This window comes from Pholis gunnellus (assembly GCF_910591455.1).
Source record: "Pholis gunnellus genome assembly, chromosome: 21".
NCBI classification, from domain to species: Eukaryota; Metazoa; Chordata; class Actinopteri; order Perciformes; family Pholidae; genus Pholis; species Pholis gunnellus.
The window spans coordinates 11,400,229-11,420,613 of NC_136548.1; the positions used below are offsets into that span (position 1 = coordinate 11,400,229).

Below are 20,385 nucleotides of genomic sequence, written 5' to 3' on the forward strand. Positions count from 1 at the left end.
GTTTATCAAACATATCAGGTATGATATACAACTGTAATAAGCAGAATAAAGAATATGCAGCCTATGCATATGTCAAATATTGTTGATAAAACATGAGAATACGTCATAAGAGTAAAGAAATAGGCTTCCCCATACCATTTTAGTTGGCTGACTACCATAAAGTCCCTGATTTACTGAAAAATACTGTATGTCTTGTACTTGTAACCCTAGTTTACAGAAGTTCCCTAAACCCCGATGTTACATTTAGATGTTCCCTATTTGTTACATGAAGAAGCTAAGTAAAACTATGACATAATGTATTACGTTTTTATATGTTAGTGTCAAGGCAAGATGCCCAAAGTTGAACTAGCTGTCCAACTCAGGATCATTACACACATACACTGACATCTGACCTAGCTGTCTCTCTCTGTAACTCTCTCTCTCTCTCCCTGCAGACAGACAGCTGGACTCAGCCAGTCTTCTAGCATGGTACATGGAAGGGGGTTGGTCCATCGGGGGACATGGTGTCAAGTAAGAGACAGGTTTAAAGGTTCACAGTCACTGCGCTAAGTTTACCACCACCAGAGATATACTACCAGGACTGTCCGGGAATCACTGCCAGTTCCTCCACTAAACTGTTGCCTGTCTGTCTGACCTGAACATTTCTCAGTAGTTCACGTCTTCTGATATTTTTTCTGAAGGTTTTTGGGGAAAAGGACAAGCGTTCACCATGCAGTCCTGTGCCAGGTGTGGGTTCGTGGTCTACCCGGCTGAGAAGATCAACTGCATTGACCAGGTAACACACAGAAACATTGTGATCGCGAGAAAGTCTGTCGTGTTTCTTTGGGCATTTAATCTTACAAATACATTTCAAAATAGTTCAAACTGCTGTAAAAGTAACAAGAGAGTCAGTAATTACATCAAGGTATGGTACAAACGTTCTAAAGACCTGAGGCACTGGATTTTTATATTTTTAATAAACACATTTGTAACTTGAATATGGGAACATTGAACTTGTTCCAAGGATCTCTTCATGTCAACACGTGTCTTGGTGTGCAAACAAATACAGTTTCTGCCAATAAACTGCTTTTTAAAAACACATGAAGTGTATATAAAATGACATAATTCTTAAAGTAAAGTTTTAAATGTGCTATAGATACGAGCATACACGGAGTAACATTCAAATCGCTTCGTTAAAATATCTGCAGCATGAAAGCATCCATGTAGCTCTGAGTGGTGGCTGCCATATAATGTTATTTTTAAAAAGGTTTGTGAGGCGAAAAGCAAGAGGTATACAGTTTATCATTCACATGAAAGATATATTTAAGAACAAGTCAGCGTGACCAGTTGATGATGCTGAATAATGTCGTTATTTTGGGCCTTGTTCAATGAAATTTGTTTTGTTGATTTGACGTTATCAGAAATGACCTGTCCAAGTTTTAAACTTCTTCTGTCGTCAGATAATAAACTAGATTGAAATCTGAATTTACAGATTCAAATTCTGTTTGAAGGACCGTCTAAATTATCAATGTGATTTGTCTTTTCCTCTGTCAGAACTGGCATAAAGCGTGTTTTCACTGTGACGTCTGTAAGATGGTGCTCACTGCCAATAACTTTGTCAGCCACATGAAGAGGCCATACTGCTCTGTGTAAGTATTACCAGTATCACCTAATTACATAAGTTATTATTTGAGCATTTTCCCAAAAGCTGATCAAAAATCTATCTTCAGGGGACATTTGAGTGTGAAAATAGATTCCATGAATTTGTTTCCATGAACTCAAAATTGGCGATTCAAATGATGACCATTTAATAAAAATATGTATCTTCCATTTAGACACAATCCGAGGAACAACACATTCACGAGTGTCTATGCGACCCCCATCAACATCAACGCAAAGAAGCAAAGCAAGGCGAGCAGTGAGGTGAGATGATGTCACATGCAAAAACACACGAGCAGCAACATGAGACAAAATATTTCGGCCTTGATCTGAGTCAAGGTGCATTGTTGACATGCTGACATAAGTCACTGTCTATGCCATGAGGTGAAATGAGCATTTATCATTGGTTTGTCATGAGATTGCTATTCATAGTGGTCATTGTGTTGGTTAAGGTTTTAAAAAGAGATGGATCCATTACAACTGAATTTAAATAGACCCGTTTACATTGTTTTAAAATCCCCAAAATGTAGTCAGAAATGGACAATTCTGGTTTACAATTCATCACCCAAAACCAGTGATCTGACCCAAAGCAGATGTATCCATTACACTCAGAGAGAGAGGTGGTCGGCTGCTCGGAGTCCACGGTGACGGCAGCGGTGTGGAATGGACAGTGCTGCTCGGGTTATTTCTGTTCCCGTGACAGAGGCGAGACAACCCCCTCTGCTTAGCCCGCTTCATGCTCGGGGGGCTAAAATTATACGTCAGGAGTAAAAAAGCCTCACATCCCTTCTTCTCATCTGCCCTGCCACCTGTTCCCGTCTCTCTGTAGTTCATGCAATGTGCTTGTGCTTAAAGCAGTAAGCTAGCAAGCCCATCAGCTACTGCTCTATGTCACTACAGAGATACAGGACTTGTTGATATTTGGTCTGACCATTCGGAGTAACCCACAACCTTGTCTACTTAACACTCTCAAATATTGTATGCTGTGGTTAACATGCAGAGCTTGTCTTTTCTCGACTTATTTTCAGTGAGTTTCTGTGAGTCATACTAAAAGTCCTCATAAAAACCTATGTCTCATGTTTATTGTTAGCTCTTTAGCGATGATGCTTCAGAAATGTTAGTGCTGTCTCTTATGCCGGGCAATGAAGCTATTCTAATATTAGTTTTGAACATTTTTACAGCTTAAGGATCATTAGCAAACAGCTCAGAGTTTCACAACTCAGTGCTCCTCTCTGGATCATTCTTGGCAGGTCCGGCTTCTTTTTAGTTATTAATAACAGCACACTAATTTTATCCCTTCATCGTGAAGAATGTGAGCTGAGGTTGTCGGGTTTAAGTTGGCAACGTAAGAATAGAGGGATGTTTGGCTCTGTGGATCTGAAGTCAGGGTAATATCACTGTATGCTGATTTTCTTTTCATTATTTTGATTTCATGCATTCGACTAACAAAGTGGATGCTGTAAACACACGACTTACGATTGCATGCGCAAATGTGCGCTGGCCTTGGCTTAATGCTCGTCGTCTGTGTGCACTTGCAGCTGAAGTATCGCGAAGATGGCGAGCGCTTCATGTCCACCTTCCACCATGACCTGAGGTCCATGGAGCTGGAGAAGGCTCGCCTAGCCAGCCAGATGGCCAGCCAGATGACCAGTCAGATGGCCAGCCAGGTTACCAGTCAGATGGCCAGCCAGGTGAGCTCCTGGTAGAACTGTCCCTTACACTTAAAGAGAGTTTCAGCCTTGATTATGATCTTTCCTGAAGCAAACAATCCTACTTCTCTTTGTGTTCCTTGTACTGTTGTCCTTCTTTGCAAACAGCAAAGTTATTGTGCGCAGTGATCCCAGGTCTAACTCCAAATAATAAATAATAAAATGTGATTATGTTGTGGAAATGTTGGAAACTGTATAATTTCAGTGATCATGGAGGAGGGTAGTCAAGGAACTTATGTTATCAGGCGGTCACAGTTGGTGCATTGAACCTCATCTTCTCTCTCTTGTCTGCGCTGACAACTGCGTAGACAAAGATTTATTTGCAATGTATTAAATTGCCACTTGTTACCATCACTTCACAAAGGATAAGTAAAGCAGGGTTGTGTGGCTGATTTAAATAAGGTCCAACAGGCATGAAAGGTAAAGTGTTACATGTCCCGTGAATGGCTGGAAATGATCAAGTGTGTCCCCCATATCCATACAGGCCTTTCAGTCTCAGTCTGAGTTCTCACAGCAGCAGACATACTCATACTCAGGCATGGTGACCAACCAGGAGGTCGTAACGATGTCTCAGGCCGAGAAGACCCTCAATGATGTGAGTACGCTTTTTCTTCCTTCTTTCCTTTTTTTATTTTTCATAAAACCTAAATATGGTGTCTTTAAATAGATAAAGGAGCCCAGTTGCTAGTAGCTTTGCATCAATATTGGTGAAGTGTCTTGATTGATTTTGTGATTATTTGGCAGGTGAATTACACAGAGGAATATGAGCAGTCAAAAGGCAAAGGAAGCTTCCCTGCTATGATAACACCAGGTTACCAGGCTGCTAAGACAGCCAATACTTTGGCCAGCAACGTAAGTGAATTTCTTGGCTCACACTCTTCTGGACCAAAGAGCCAAAATCCAAACTATTTGTTTTATGTGTCTCTGTCAGTGGTTGTTTGAGTTTGACTTTATAATGAGCCAAATTAAGTTCTTTGTTTTCTTTATTTGCAGCTGGAATATAAAAAAGGACACGAGGAGAGAGTTTCAAAGTACACCACGTTTGTTGACCCCCCAGAGGTGCTTCTTGCCAAGAAACAAGGACAAATTGTTAGCGATGTAAGCTGTAAGCCTTTCATGATGACTTTATGATATCTTGGTGTGTTGTCTCTCACTTTGGACGAAATGTCGCAAACAAGACCAGTTGAGTATAAGGCAGTTTGTCCTATAGCCTTTAGGTAAGTGCCTAAATCCCTGCTTTTCTTCCTCCAGTATGCCTACACAGAAGAGTATGAGCAGCAGAGAGGTAAAGGTAGCTTTCCTGCACATATTACACCTGGATACCAGATGTCAAAGAAGGCCAGTGAGCAGGCCAGTGATGTAAGTACAACAAATTTACACGTACATGTATGCACACAAACAATCTGGCAGACCCCCCTGATAATCGGTTGTTAATGGATTTCATGTCCCCACCAGATTAAGTATCGTCAGATGTATGAACAGGACATCAGGGGTAAAGCCAGCTCTGAGGCAGGGCTAGCTGAAGCAGTTCACGCCAGAGAAAACGCAGAGAACTTCAGCCAGGTATGGAAGTTACTCTTGCTGTTTTTATTAATATATTTACTAAAAACTTCTAATTCCTGTATCTTTTTGAATTACAAATGAGCTATCTTCTGTTTACAGATCGCCTATACCGAGCAGTATGAGCAGCAACGAGGCAAAGGAAGCTTCCCTGCCATGATCACTCCCAGTTATCATCTTGCAAAGAAGGCTCAGGAAAATGCTAGCAATGTGAGTATCAACCTGACGAATAAACACAGTGCAGTGCTTAGTTATAAACACTGCAGAATATTTTTGATGAAGATACAGAAAGCCCTTCATTAGACTTCACTACATCTTGTGTCGAACACTAAAGTGTTTAACCATGTGAGCTGGTTGTGAATGCTGTCAAAACATAACAGAGTGTGGAGTGTGAGAGCTTCAGCTTCATCCGTCATTTGGCCTTGTCATCACTCATAGATGAGGGACTACAATGTGAAAGCCTCACCATGTCGTCATTCTTAAAACTCTCCTCACCGACTAAATTAGACTCTGTGTGTGCGTGCGCCGCTAATCTCCTGATCCTACAGAAACACAACATGTTGTCCTCCAATATGCACTCAATCACCTTTCATGCCTTTGCAGCTAAAATACAGGAAGGACTTAGGCAAGATGAAGGGCACCTCACACTTCCATAGCCTGACATCTGAGGACAATCTTGCCCTAAAGAACGCCCGGAAGATCAACAAGATTGTCAGTGAGGTGAGCTCGTTTGTGACCGATTGTCAGGCTTTCAAGGCAAAGATCGGACCTTCATTTATGTAGTACTTTTGAATTTTATCTTATTTTTAGCTCGATAAGGAAGCATTTCCAGGTAAACATGTTGCTGCTCAGTGCATGTGTGTGTTTAAGAGCTTGAAATATTGGATATACTGTGTCAGCTCCCAGCAGACATAGAGCCACCCAACTTGCATTTTCGGCATCTCTGACATGCCTGTCCGGTGTGGTTACAGCTTACCTCCAAGGCCACGGGACCTCCCGTCAAACTAATATTACCTCACACAGGAAAACAGTGCATCACTCTTGAGCAACAATTCCGAGCCTTGGGAATATGACTTAGAAATGTCACAATTCCTTTTGTTTGTCCGTGAGCAATGATCTGATTGAATGCTTAAAGGTGACAAAGGTCTGCCTGTGTTGTATTTGAGTGGTAACGCTGACATGTTAAATGGTGTTCTGCTGCCATTTTTAAGCTCAGCAAAGCATATGTATTTGGATTAAAGGTTTGTCTCAGTGACTCTTGAGTTATGACGGAGTGTCAGTGATTGTGACTGTATATATTTACTATATTTAGCACATAAGTGCCACAAAGGACAAGCTCTGACTGGTCAACAGCAAAAAAATACATTTTCTATGACAAATGTTTCAAAGAAGCTGCTGTAATTTTTCATTTTAAACTGTGATGTACATAGCTATAATAAGAGACATGCTAAATGGTTACACCTGACAATGTTTCGTACTGGGCTCTGTCAATTCTCCGTTAGATATAACTGGCTCAGTTATGCAACAGTTATATTCAAAATGAATTCATTCAACTCACTAATTCATTTCAAATATTGTCTTACTACTCTCTTATTATATTATTTATTTCAGGATTTATGTTTCCTACTTTATGTTTTCTTATGTTATTTGTTTTTTTTGATTATTTGACTTTTGTTTACTGAGGTGAGATTCCTCCTATAAGCCTCAAGGTTATTTAAAAAAAATCTCCCCTGCTCAACTTGCTTCTTTTCTTTTGTTGTTGTGTTTCTGCTGCTTTGTGTTATCATGCAAACCAAAATAAAAACCCTCATATTTTCTACCAGGTGGAGTATAAGAAGGACTTGGAGAACACCAAAGGTCACAGCATCAATTTCTGTGAGACACCACAGTTTCAAAATTCTGCTAAAATCCTCAAGTTCACAAGTGATGTAAGTATGACAGGCAACATAATGAATTTCACATTGTTGTTTGTGTAAATGTATAGATTACAAAAAAGTACAAGTAAACTATAAAAAACATCTGTTTGGCCTTACTGTAAATGTCATAAGGAAAAACATATGGACAATCCTGCATACTGATTTTTCTTAATCTCTCTATGCTCTTCAAAGAACAAGTACAAAGAGAAGTACATCAGCGACATGAAGGGCCACTATGAAGACTCAGGAATCGATAAGAAGACCATGCATGCCATGAAAGCCAGGAAACTGGCCAGTGATGTAAGCCTTGTTTTTCATGGACTCAATTTATAGATTTATACAAATGATCAACTCCAGTTTTGCTTTCAAGACCCATCATGACATATTGTATTTTAAATAGCTATTCGCCTTCACCTGCTATCCTGTTTTTCTGACAAAAGAGCACAGATATTAGTATTAGATTTATTACATAATCCATGGGCAGATGTTTAACTTTAACTAATGGTTGAATTATAAAACTAACTGCTCTTGTAAATTCCAGATTTCTTATAAAAAAGGCTGTGAACAGGAGCAGGGTGAATACAACTACCCAGCCACGCTCACACCAGGCTACCAAAGCCAAAGGAAACTGGACCCACTAAAAGACGTGAGTTCTCTCAAATTGAATCCCAAAGTGTCTTATTTAAGCTAAATTGACATTAGAATAACAATGAAAAACATTACACTTGTAAAACTATTTTTACAGTCCGTATCATCTTATGTGATACATTCATTATTTGTGTAACTTGTTTCCTATACGACTGCAGAAGAACTACAGGCAGCACATCGACCAGGTCAAGTACAGCCAGGCAACAGACACACCTGAGATTGTTTTAGCAAGGAAAAACGCTCAGCTGGTCAGCAATGTAAGTAAACTGCATTATATTAATCACTGCCAAGGCTTGATAATGATCACACCAACCTCATCAGCACCTTTCAGCTGCAGACTGAGCTCTGAGCTGACTGTAGAGTTTGAACGTGCGATTCATGTGTCTTTTAGCAAAACTACAAAAAAGGCTATGAAAAGACCAAACATCAGTACACGCTGTCCCAGGACCTGCCCCAAATCAAAGCGGCCAAAGCCAATGCTGCCTTGTGCAGTGATGTAAGTTAACACACACACACACACACACGTACTTTGCATGCATGTACACGTCCGAGCTCATTCACATGGTGGCAGAAAATCACTTCTCATTCTTCAAGTGATCATTTTATTGTGTTACTCCAGATTAAATACAAGGAGGAGTGGGAGAAGAACAAGTCTAAAGCCTGCGACATGTCAAATGTCATGAGTGTCAAAGCTGCTAAGGCTTCCCGTGACCTCGCCAGTGACGTAAGCAAACTCACACTCTTGTCTTCCGCAAGGAGATGCAATATAACGTTAATGCCTGAGCAAGATGTGGGTTCAACAAAAATGTAATAGCTGGCAAATTAAATTAAGTCCCAATGTGCATGTGTTTCAGATTAAATACAAAGAGACCTACATGAAGAACAAGGAAAAGGCAGTGGGCTTCAACATGAGCGACTCCAGGACTCTGCACTCTCTTCAAGTGGGCAAGATGAACAGTGATGTAAGCAGAAGTCACTTTGATCATTATTTACAGGCATTAAAATGCATTTTTTTTTCCACACATATAACACTTTTTTTGCAGCTGCAGCATACGTGCTGACTCAAAATGAATCTTTCTTTTTAATCGTTACCACTTCAGATTGAGTACAAGAAGGGCTCCAAGGAGAGCCAGTCCCAGTACAGCCTTCCTCTGGACATGATCAACCTGAGCCACGCCAAAAAGGCTCAGGCCCTCGCCAGCGACCTGGAGTATCGCACCAAGCTGCACGACTACACCGTCATGCCTGATGACATCAAGGTCATGCAGGCCAAAAAGGCTTATTCCCTGCAAAGCGAGGTGAGAGACGGGAGAAAGGAATGAGACCTAGTCTGCTATTCAGATGGTAAATGCTATAGAAAAAAAGAACTCCTCTGGTTAATGACTCTTTCGGTTGCTCAACAGAACCAGTATCGTTCAGACCTGAACTGGATGAAAGGTGTGGGCTGGGACAGTGAAGGATGTCTGGACATTACCCAGGCCAAGAAAGCTGGAGAGCTGCTTAGTGATGTCAGTAATTGTGTGTTTGTGTGTGCATCTTTCAGTTTGTTAATTAACTTAGCAACACTGTTTATTTACTGTACTCTGCTGCCTCACAGACTAAATACCGGCAGAAGGCAGACAGCATCAGGTTCACCCACGTGGCGAATGATCTCTCCATCGCACACGCCAAGAAGAGCCAGGAACTGCAGAGTGACGTAGGGTCTTCACTTTAAAGCTGTAATCGTATACATTTTAAATTTGGTGCACTCTTTTATGATATGTCTACATGTGTTTGATTTTCAGCTGGCGTACAAAGCAGACAAAGAGCAGATAATACACCAGTACACCATGACAAATGATGAGCCCCTCTTCAGACAAGCAAAGGCAAATGCTAACCTTCTTAGTGCGGTAAGTTTAGTGAAGTGAGCAGATATATGAGCAGAGGAAGTTACAACAAAATAAAGGAATTGTTCAGATTATAGACTTAAATATTTGTTTTCTAACATCTCTTTATCTTTGTAATATATTTCATTGAATTGATCACACATTGCATACTTATTCCATCCATGCAGCCTCATAGTATATACCTTATTTTGGTTAAGTATTGGACATAATCATTTTTATTTTTATAATTTTTTTATGATGATGATGGTCTGGTATACCTCAATAATGGCTTTGCAAAAATAGACTGGATTTGTTTTTTATGAGAATACGGTCATTATTTTTGATCAGTGCACTTTAACCTTTACCGTGATGCTCATGTCATTTATATCTTATGTTTATTATGTAAAGATGATGCAGATCACGACCCTTTACTTTAATTGTGGCTGGTCAACAGTTACATCAGACAGTTCTGATTCAGAGACCTCACTACTGGTTCAACACGGCATGTGTCTTATCTATGAGCTTCAACACTCTTTTTATTTATTTAGTGTTCCCATCATGCACAAAATAAAGTTGATTATTCAAGGACTTAGTCCATTAATAAGAAATTAAGAAAGAAAATCAAGCGAATCCTAACTGATTTGATGCACTTAAACTGCCTCACTTAATTAGACCCACACAACCTGTCTGTCTGTCTGTCTGTATGAAGTACTCTAGATTTTTACTTATTTCTTTTCAGAAAGTGTACAAGAGCAACTGGGAGAAGCAGAGGGAAAAGGGCTTCGAGCTGCGTCTGGACTCTCTCTCTATACTCACCGCTAAAGCCAAAAGAGACCTGGCCAGTGATGTGAGTTATTCTAAAAAGAGTCTGCACCCTTAAGGTTGGCTTGATGAGAAAAGTAGATTTTTTTTTGTGCAATAATGTTATAATATCATATATTATATACAGTATATATAACCTTGAATAGGTGCAGATTAGTACATGCCTGTAAAACAAAAAGCTGATTCAAAGACTGGCTTTTTGGAAAATCCACTACTGTCTTGCAGGTCAAATACAAGGAGAAGCATGAGAAAAACAAAGGCAAGGTGATCGGCATTAAGTCCGTCAGCGGTGACTCTCAGATGGCACACTCCGCTCTGGCTACCAAACTACAGAGTGGCCGCTATTACAAGAAGGACTATGAGGACACTAAGAGCAAAAACAGGTGAGGCTCTAGTCCTTGATGGAGCATTTTTAATGCTTGTCTCCAATCTTGGTCCATCAGACCCAGATTTTAACCTTCACACCTGAGACACAGGGAATACAGGTAACTGTAGTTAAATTGTTGTTGTTAAATTGCTGAGTGCTGTGATGATTTTAGGAGGTCTAAAATTCCTAAAGAACATTGTCTAAAAGAGGTAAAGGGTTTTAATTTAGCATTCAAGGTCATATTAGAGGTAAGTATTGTAGACTTTTCTTAAAACATAGATCCAATGGTTATATCTGCATTGTTAGCAAACTCATCAGTAACGAAAATTTCTGACATTGCAGCCAATAACGTGCCTTACGGTCATGCCAGCAGTCAATTTGACTCCTTTCAAAAATGTTGCAAGCGCTTAGACACTTTGACTTACATTTAAGATTTGCTGAGCCAAAAGACCCCACATGCCTTCAACTTGTTAAAGTCCAAATGGAGATTAAATGCTGTAGTAAGCTCCTTTTTTAAGTGGGAATGACCCCGATGACCAGAGAGCACTGCTTCAGCATAAAACCACGAGAACTGGCCTTTAATCTTGTGTCATTCAAACTCTATTTACCCAGCGTTCATCTGGATATGCTGAACATCAGCCATGCAAAGAAGGCTCAAGACCTGGCAACTGAGACCAACTACAGGACCTTCCTCCATGAGTATACGACTCTGCCAACTGACATGAACGTCGCCTGGGCCAAGAAGGCCTATGGACTACAGAGCGAGGTAAGTCTCATATAACAACTTGTTTTATGCTGAAATGATTAATTCACTACAGGACTGTAAAAAGTGAAAACTGTGTGTTTTTTATTTAGAACCAGTACAGGTCAGATCTGAACTGGATGAAGGGCGTCGGCTGGGAGGCCGGAAAATCTCTGGATGTCCAGCAGGCAAAGAAAGCCGGAGATCTTCTCAGCGAGGTAACTTCCCAGAATGCACTGCTGAAATCAGCTGCAGGTTAACCTCTGAGGTTGTGGGTAATATTAATTAAAAAAGGGAATTGTCCTCACTTATAAGGTTAAATGCTTTCCCACAGCAACAGTTTCCGTCCTTGACCTTTGTTCACATTTCATTTATTTCTGGAAATTATATTGGAAGTCAAATGTAATTCAAACCAAACCATGCAGTGTAAAATTAACCGCACTGAAGTGCTATTTATGACTAGAGCACTATGTAGGTAAATTAGCACAGAGAGCATGAGAAAAGGATAACCACGATTGTGTAACATGTGACTGTAGGGCACATATCAAAGTGTACAGCTTAAGTTAGAATACATTTAAAGAGTGGCGGACCAATCGTGGTCGGTGGAAACTGGGTTAAGTACGTGGACTCCACTCGGCTCTAACAAGTGAGCAGAATGATTATAATAACTGAAGCTGTTACATTTAATTAAAGATTCAACTTCACCAATTAGTGCTCCCTCTCTCCTTGTTGCTTTCGCTTTACAAAATTAATTTGGTTTGAAAGTCCACATTGCTTACAGTGCATTGGTACATTGCTTTATTTTAATAAGGTATATCAGGAAACGCAGGATGGTTTGTGCCATCAAGACGTTCTAAGGGAAAGCTGTTGCACATCCCCCAGTAATGTCAAGTGTCCAGTTTCTTGTGCATTTGGAAACAGGGCCCAGCGGCTTTATTACAGAAACTTCAAACCTCTGATATCTTATCTGTTTATGAATCCTAATAATTTCAACAAATTTACACGAGAAGTCATTTTGAATCACTAATGATTCAAGAATCTGTTGGATTTCTATAGATATTATAATCTATCAACATTATTGTCCCGCAAACTCCTTAAACCTTTTTCCTCTTTCTCATCCACAGACTCTTTTTATGAACGCGTCTTTGTAAATGCACGCAAATTGTGCTTAAAGATATGTCTGTGACACATCTAGTGCAGACTGGAAAACACCAGCCTCTATTCAAAACCTCTTCATAAGCAGCCACTTATTTTTAACCTCACTCCAGTCAGGGTTTCCAACAGTAGACCATGAAACGACAGACAGAACGTAAATAGAACAGAGCCTTGAGTTACTCCTGAGCAGACTCCTATATATGTATCATATAGCTACTAAATATGTCTCTGTAAAAATATGACCAGTTTCCTTTTGTTTTATTTTTGCCAGGTAGTTAATTTGTTAGTACACTTTTTTTTGCTATGATATTGTGCCCTCTACTGTTCGTCAAATGCATGTGCACGCATTTCTTTTTAATGGCTTCATCTTACCAAGACAATCTTTTGACATTCGTCACTCATTTCTTTAATCTAGAGAAAGTACCGCCAGGGTGTGAGTGGTCTGAAGTATACCAGCGTTGAAAACACTCCAGAGATGGTCCAAGCCAAACTCAGCAACAAACTGGCTGTTGATGTAAGTGCAGCTGTCATTTGTTTAATGTACCGGATAACTAAAACAAAGTACATCTGATGCATTTGTGTCCCCTAGAATATTCTGATTTGAATGTATTTTTGTGATCTTGAACTTTGCCAAACTTAGCATCTCTTCTGCACTAATGGCCTCCCATAAGTACTGTAAATATGAAGTATACATTGGATGCTCAGCAATGCCTCTCGTTCTCTTTTACAGAGGTTGTACAGGGAAAAGGGTGAAAACATGAAGCACAACTACACACTCACCGGAGAGCTGCCTGAAATGGTTCAGGCCAGGCTCAATGCTATTAACCTCAGTGAGGTAAAATCACACTCGCAACAACTCACACATACACACATGTGAAATCCATCAGACTGCCTGCCAATCAATGCATCCAGTCAGCTGACTTTGTGTGTGTGTGTGGCCTTCCATGTTGAACTGAGTTTATACATATGTGAATTTTCAGAGCTGTTACAAGGAATCTTGGAAAAAGGTACGTGATGGCGGTTACAAGTTGCGTCTGGATGCCATTCCTTTCCAGTCTGCCAAAGCGTCTGCAGAGATCCTCAGTGATGTGAGCTTGCAACTTCTTGTTATCGTGTCATAACATTTTCAGCGTGGGCCTAAAATATATATTTGTCTGCAGAATTTACAGATTATTTTCTAACACACAAAGAAGCATTTTTAATTGACATGACATTCTCAAACGAGAGAGCTTCAAACTACAGTAAAATCTTGTCTATGTGATGGATTAACAGCAGATCACTGATACATTTTTGGGTAGTTGACTATTGAACAGACTGACGGATTGAAACGTTTTACACAGCATCTCACTTAACTCATCTTACTAAAATTGTGAATTATTTGTCATTTTAGCAAAAGTACAAAAAAGAATTTGAGAAGACCAAAGGGAAGATGATCGGACTGAAGGGACTGCAGGACGACATGAACATCGCTCACTCGGTCCATGCCAGCGCGCTGCAGAGTGATGTAAGTGCTTCTTAACTGTAACTCAGAAGATAAAAAAACAAATTCAAAAAAAGATATTAAAATGCAAACACCTCTCCTCTGTACTTTTGTACCTCTCCAGCTTAAGTACAAGCAGGACTCTGCAAAGGAGCTCTCGAAGTTCCACCTGTCCATGGACATGCTGGAGGTCTCCCACGCTAAAAAGGCCCAGTCGCTGGTCAGTGATCAGGACTACAGGCTCAACCTGCATCAGTACACCTCGTTTGCTGACGACATGAAGGTGGAGGCGGCCAAGAAAGCGTACGCTCTGCAGAGCGAGGTGAGACAGAATAAAAAACTATTATTTTTTTGAAGTTGCAACATTAATTTGTGACGTACACTTATTCAACCAATGTTTGATTCCTTTGATTAAAGTGTTGCACACCTTAGCCTTCGTCTTGTTTATTCCTGAAACATTTTAGGAGCAATAACTTTTTTTTCATTTCTTTGTCACAGAAAGTGTATCGCTCTGACCTGAACTACCTGCGTGGTGCAGCCTGGATTGGCACCGGGGCTCTGCAGATTGAAGGCTCCAAGAGGGCCACAGACCTCATTAGTGATGTAGGACAACTTATTTAAAAAAAAAAGTTCTCTTGCCTACATTTGGGTCTAGATCTTACAGATCTACAGTATATAATTGTGAACATATCTTGTGTGCTGATATTCATAGATATATTTCTTGATATTAACTGTTGAGTTACTTGTTAAGAATACTACAAACACTCACTTTGTTGTTTCTTCTGAAACAGAAAAAGTACCGCCAGCAGCCGTACACCTTCAAGCACACCTCTGTCACAGACTCTCCGGATATCGTCCATGCCAAACTCAGTGGACAGATCACAAATGAGGTGGGACATTGAGCTTATTGCTTTAGTTCCATTCCAGTTGCTGTTGTTTCCCGTTGTTTCAATAGTACACAGCTCTTTTATATTTCTCTCGCAGCGTTTGTACAAAGAGAAAGGGGTGAGTGACCAGCATAACTACACTATAACAGCTGAGAGACCAGAGATCATGCAAGCAAAGATCAATGCAGCCAACTTCAGTGAGGTACTACAAGTTCCTGTGACCTGTGCACCATACAATATTCCGTGGGCTTTTCTTTTTCACAGTGTGTGTAATTTTAAGGTTACTGATCATTGGTTGTTTGTCACTCTGCTCCAGATCAAGTACAGAGAGTCCTGGAACACTCTGAGGGCTCAGGGCTACAAACTCACCATGCAGGACATCCCCTTCCAGGCTGCCAAGAGCTCCACAGGCATCGCCAGTGACGTAAGAGCAGACTAGACTCAAATACATGAAGTCAAAAAATGTGACTAACATATGCACCTAAAGTGCACCACATGCATATACCAAATACCTATAATGCAACCACATACAGCAGCACAACATCATTTTAAAATGATCATAGAGTTGAATCAACAACCTTTCAAAATGTGCATTCGAAGCTTCATAAAAGTAGGATTTACAACATTAAATTGCAGTAAACTACAGTTATTACCTCTGTGTGTCTGCAGAACAAGTACAGACACGACCACCTGCTGGAAAAGGGGAAGCACATTGGGTCCAAAAGCGTCTTGGAAGACCCGCTTCTCCTGCACTGCCAGCAGGCGGGCCGACTGGCCAGCAACCAGGAGTACCGCAAGGACGCGCTGACGTCCAGCGGGCAGTACCACCTCACCCCAGACATGATTCACCTGGTGACGGCTAAGAATGCCCAGGCCCTCGCCAGCGAACAGGACTACAGGAAGAGACTGCATGAGTACACAGTGCTTCCTGATGACATGAAGGTCAAGTGGGCCAAAACGGCTTACGACCTGCAGAGTCAGGTGAGAGTTGTGGATGAGGAAGGGGAAATTACTGATGTGATTATACTCGACTGACACATTTTATTGTCTTGATGCCTAGAATCTCTACAAGTCAGACCTCAACTACATGAAAGGAGTGGCCTGGGACGGTGTGGGTGCACCTCAGATGGTGTCGGCTATGAAGGCTGGAGAACTTATAAGTGATGTGAGTAAAGTGGTATCTAGTCTACCATCACATACAGGGCTGTAGCCAGAAAATACAACCATGAGTCCTCCAACACACGCCTCACTGACTTCTTAATATTATGATCAGACAGAAAAAATATATCTACATCTTTTCAGACTGCTGAAACATTTGTTCATTTATTATTTTGTTGAGCTAAATCTGGTCTAATTATAAATCTAACTTAGAATTAAACTCAATATAAGTTGCTAAATGGCCTTTCCTCTTTAATATTTCCAACATTTTGGTGATGTATTTGACTTCTGGAACCCAATTTAACTGAGAATTGTAATGCACTTTACTTTTTCACAGACCATATTGATTTCTTCTAGATTAAGTTCAAGGAATCTAGCCTACATTACGTTTCACTTTAAACATGACCTATTACACACTCAGGGACTAAGTCTCAGCCATCTGTATTCCCTGCTGTTAAAGTGTGTGTGTGTCTTCCTTCATGCAGAAGAAGTATCGTCAGCTGCCAGACAGCCTAAAGTTCACCTCAGTGACTGACTCTCCTGATATTGTCCACGCTAAGACGAGCTATCAACATTGCAGTGAGGTGGGTTGAAAAGATAACCATACTCACAAAATAATACAAAATCTCCCTCTAAGTTTCTGTTGTTTTTACTGTTAACTCCTCAATAATTGTGGGTGTTGTGCGATGAATGTTTATATCACTCTCATGTCTCTACACTACAGAGGCTTTACAAATCTGGAAAGAATGATGACATGCACAAGTACACTTTACACTCGGATGATCCAGACTTCGTCAGAGCCAGGATGAATGCCCAGCAGATTAGTGATGTAAGGCACACCTCAGACACTTTCTCACAATCCCAAATGCAAGCAAATGATTATAAATCCACATCAAAAGATGCCAGTATGACATTTCTATCTTCAAAATTCTTCTTCCATGAAGAAAGTTTACAAGGCGTCTGGAGAGCAGGTGAAGACATCGGGCCATGACCTGAGGCTGGATGCTATTCCCTTCCAAACGGCCAAGGCCTCCAGAGAAATTGCCAGTGATGTGAGTTCATGTGATAATGCAGTTTGTGGAAAGATTTGACTCAATTCAGCCTTTCTCGAAGCACATATTAGGATTTATTAGCAGCTCTTACTGTCTATGCACCTTTTTGTTATTTGAAAAGTGCATTATAATGTAGTGAAAACACAGTTAATCTTTCATTTTCACTTTCTACTAAGAGCTTTATTTATCTACAGTCATTTTCAAGATTTTATGTGTACAGTGGCCTTTTTATTGCAGCACAAACATTATTTACTTCAGAGGTTGGAAAGTTTAGCTCACGTATTCTGGATGTAGCATAATCAGCATAATCAATATATTAAACCCATTTTAAGGCATATCATTCAGGAGTTACTCTCTGTAATCCCTTATCCATAAAACTAAATTTAGTTACAACTTAAATGATGCTGTAAAAGTGGTATTACAATTGAAAACTGTATCTTTCTGCCTCCCACAGTTCCGCTACAGGGAGTCTCACCTGAAGGAGAAGGGCCAGCAGGTGGGGCTGCGCTGTGTGGAGGACGACCCTAAGATGGTGCACTCCCTGGCAGCCAGCAAACTCCAGAGCAACCTGGAGTACAAACGCCAGTCCAAGGAGGACCGGGGCCACTTCAAAATGCATGCCAATCAGCCCGAGTTCCTGCAGGCCAAAAAGAGTCAGGCTCAGGCTAGTGACCTCACCTACCGCAGCAAGCTCCACGACTACACCTGTGACAACGAGCAACTCAATGTCAAGCATGCCAAGAAGGCCTACAAGATACAGAGTGATGTGAGTCACACTCCATGTGTAGAGTTTATTGTAAAACCTTTTTTTTCAAGTGGCTTTGATACAGCCAGTGTCATCATTTAATTCACATTTATTCACTATATATATGAGACACTAAATCATTTTATTAATCATGAAACTTGATGGAGAAAAACTGCAATGAGGAGAACCGAGACCCCAGCCTCTATATGACATTGACTTTATGGTAATTTGATTAATTACAAATTGATTTAGTACTATTCACCCCTAAAGAAAACAAGTTGTAGTTTTAGCCAATCCAGATGTCCTCATAAAGCAGCCCTGTATCAAAACCTATACTTTAATACCATATAATTCAGAGGATTTTATGCTTACATGGTGCATATCTGTTAAGCATCTACAACCACTCTCATGTGTGTCCTTTTCAGTAGACAGCCCCAAATGGTGAAAAGACAAAGTTAGCGACTAGCAGATGAACACAGTGGCGCATTTAACAGCTAAATAACCAGATACATGGATGCCCCTCAGGAGTTGGTGGAGACCAAAAGCAGAGATATGAGCAGAGTGAATATAGGACATATTCATCAGGAGGCCAGAAACACACCTCCATGGTGAATGCGAATGTTGCTCGAAATCAAAGGCAAATAGGCAATTGTTTCTTTGCTGTATGCCACAAACTCACTGACGTACAGTAAACCTTGGGCAGTGTAGTATTCATGTGTAGAAATGCCGGTTGGTTTAGGAGATCACTTTAATTTTAAATATCGAGAGGGTCTTGTAGGCCTTGATTCCTAAAATATAAATGTTGCTTCCTTTTGTTACAGGTGGACTACAAGTCAGACCTGAACACAACCAGAGGAGTTGGCTGGACCCCTCCCGGCTCCCACAAGGCCGAGCTGGCCCGCCGGGCTGCAGAGCTGGGGCTGGCTGAGGGAGTCACCACTGACGAGGCTATTGCAAATTATCAGCACATGATGATGGTGAGGGAACATGAAATCTAGTAATTTAGTACGAATAAAGTTTTTCTATATGGAAAAAACAATTCACGTTCAATAAAGTGCGCAGGTCCTTTAAAAATGATCCTGTTAACGTTCTCCACGCCCTTCTTTCAGATGCATCGCCAGCAGCAGATGGAGCAGATGGAGCTGCAGCAGCAGCAGCAGCAGCAGCAGCAGACTTCACAGCAGGTGGAGACCAGCGAGGAGACTAAACAAGGCGTCAACATGGACGCCATGGAGGTCCTTCACGTCAAGAGGAAAAAGACCACCCAGACCGTCCAGAAAAAGTCCACCAGCACCATCTCATCCTCGTTTAAATCCATGGAGAAGAAATCCAGCACCACCACCTCCTCCTCCTCCTCCTCCTCATCGGCTGCCATCCAGAACATAGTGAAGACATCTATGTCTAGTAAAGCTGCTGCGATAAAGGAAGAGTGAGTAAACCCAGATTAGTTTTTATAGACGATAGTGTTTAGAGATGGCCACTTTCAGAAAGTGTGGTTAACTTTACAAGTGTTATTTGTGGTATCTACTTTGACGAAATAACTGTTGTGACTCTGTAGTTACATGAGATGACACATCGATGTCTAACGGAGCTACTGCAGGTGCAATAATGAACTGTAAAAGGAAGTTGAAATGATTTCTGAGGGTATTACGCATGTTGAATCAGGACAGGACTTGTCAAGTCAAAAGCATTGTCAATGTATGTGGTGAGCAAAAAATGAGTTCAGAAAGAAAGAAACAGATTGAAAGTAAGGAATTGTTGTTTTTTTTAAACTTAAATGGTTTTAAATTACCTCTAAAGAACCATGTTCAACACCAGCTAAAGGAAAACATCAAGAATACCAAAACAGATTTGAGTGTTTTCAGGACAAAAGTGATGCTGTGTGAAATATGAAAGTTTGAATTCTGTATATCAAATGTGTTTAGAAGTTATGTAGCTGGGCTAGCTGTATTGCCGGCACTGCAGAGGATTTTTTCATCATTTTTTATTTGATCTTTAGAGATGAACACAGGCTGCGAGTTGAAAGGAACAAGGCGCAAACCTTGTTGCAGTTTTCTTATGAGGTCTGCTAATCTAGTGCACTTTGAGCTAGGCTCAGTGAGAAAGAAGTAAAGGCCTCCTGAAATGATGTGTGATCTACATTTTGTCTGGCAGGTTCAGCTTTTTGAGTTTGTATCGATGCCCCTTTTTAATAACTCAAAGCTGGGCTGGGAGTAAATATTTGGTTTTATTGCTGATAAAATAAACTTTTCAAGGCAAACTGAGCTTCAGTCTGTTTTTTCCCTCCAGGGCAAACCGCACAGTTATTACTGAACTAATGTAGTTCAGTTGATCTTTCTTTTGATCCAGCTGGTAAACGCATGGACTTTGGCGTAGACACCAGGCTTGTCCCTCTCAGCGCAGCAGACACCCCAGCTCACCACACCGGTGATATAGTGTGTGCCATTTTGCTCACACACCAGGGGTCCACCTGAGACACCCTGTAGAGTTTAAAAAAAGGCAAGTTAATAATATTATCTGTAGAGGGCTTCTGAGGAAAGAAATAATGATGCCAAACTGATGCCAAAATAGGGATGTCTAAAACATACAATCTTCAAGTTTTGTATCATGTTTCCTTTCTTTAACAATGATGAATTTAATA

At 40.7% G+C, this 20,385-nt stretch overlaps 1 protein-coding gene across 1 annotated transcript; it reads left to right on the plus strand.

Annotated features, from left to right (window-relative positions):
* The first annotated feature begins 555 nt into the window (after window positions 1–555).
* nrap (nebulin-related anchoring protein) lies at window positions 556–19,995 on the plus strand. Its single transcript, XM_079183040.1, has 43 exons — window positions 556–775; window positions 1,534–1,628; window positions 1,815–1,902; window positions 3,177–3,329; window positions 3,832–3,942; window positions 4,092–4,199; window positions 4,341–4,445; window positions 4,599–4,706; window positions 4,803–4,910; window positions 5,010–5,117; window positions 5,511–5,627; window positions 6,731–6,835; window positions 7,016–7,123; window positions 7,365–7,469; window positions 7,630–7,728; window positions 7,863–7,967; window positions 8,091–8,195; window positions 8,326–8,433; window positions 8,572–8,769; window positions 8,875–8,979; window positions 9,069–9,167; window positions 9,256–9,360; window positions 10,076–10,183; window positions 10,384–10,541; window positions 11,138–11,291; window positions 11,381–11,485; window positions 12,838–12,936; window positions 13,153–13,257; window positions 13,403–13,510; window positions 13,813–13,926; window positions 14,027–14,224; window positions 14,401–14,505; window positions 14,694–14,792; window positions 14,887–14,991; window positions 15,106–15,213; window positions 15,459–15,770; window positions 15,850–15,954; window positions 16,433–16,531; window positions 16,672–16,776; window positions 16,892–16,999; window positions 17,454–17,765; window positions 18,566–18,721; window positions 18,854–19,995. Exons 1-43 carry the CDS (start codon window positions 710–712, stop codon window positions 19,175–19,177), a joined length of 5,496 nt encoding a protein of 1,831 aa, XP_079039166.1. The 5' UTR covers window positions 556–709; the 3' UTR covers window positions 19,178–19,995.
* Window positions 19,996–20,385: the final 390 nt, after the last annotated feature.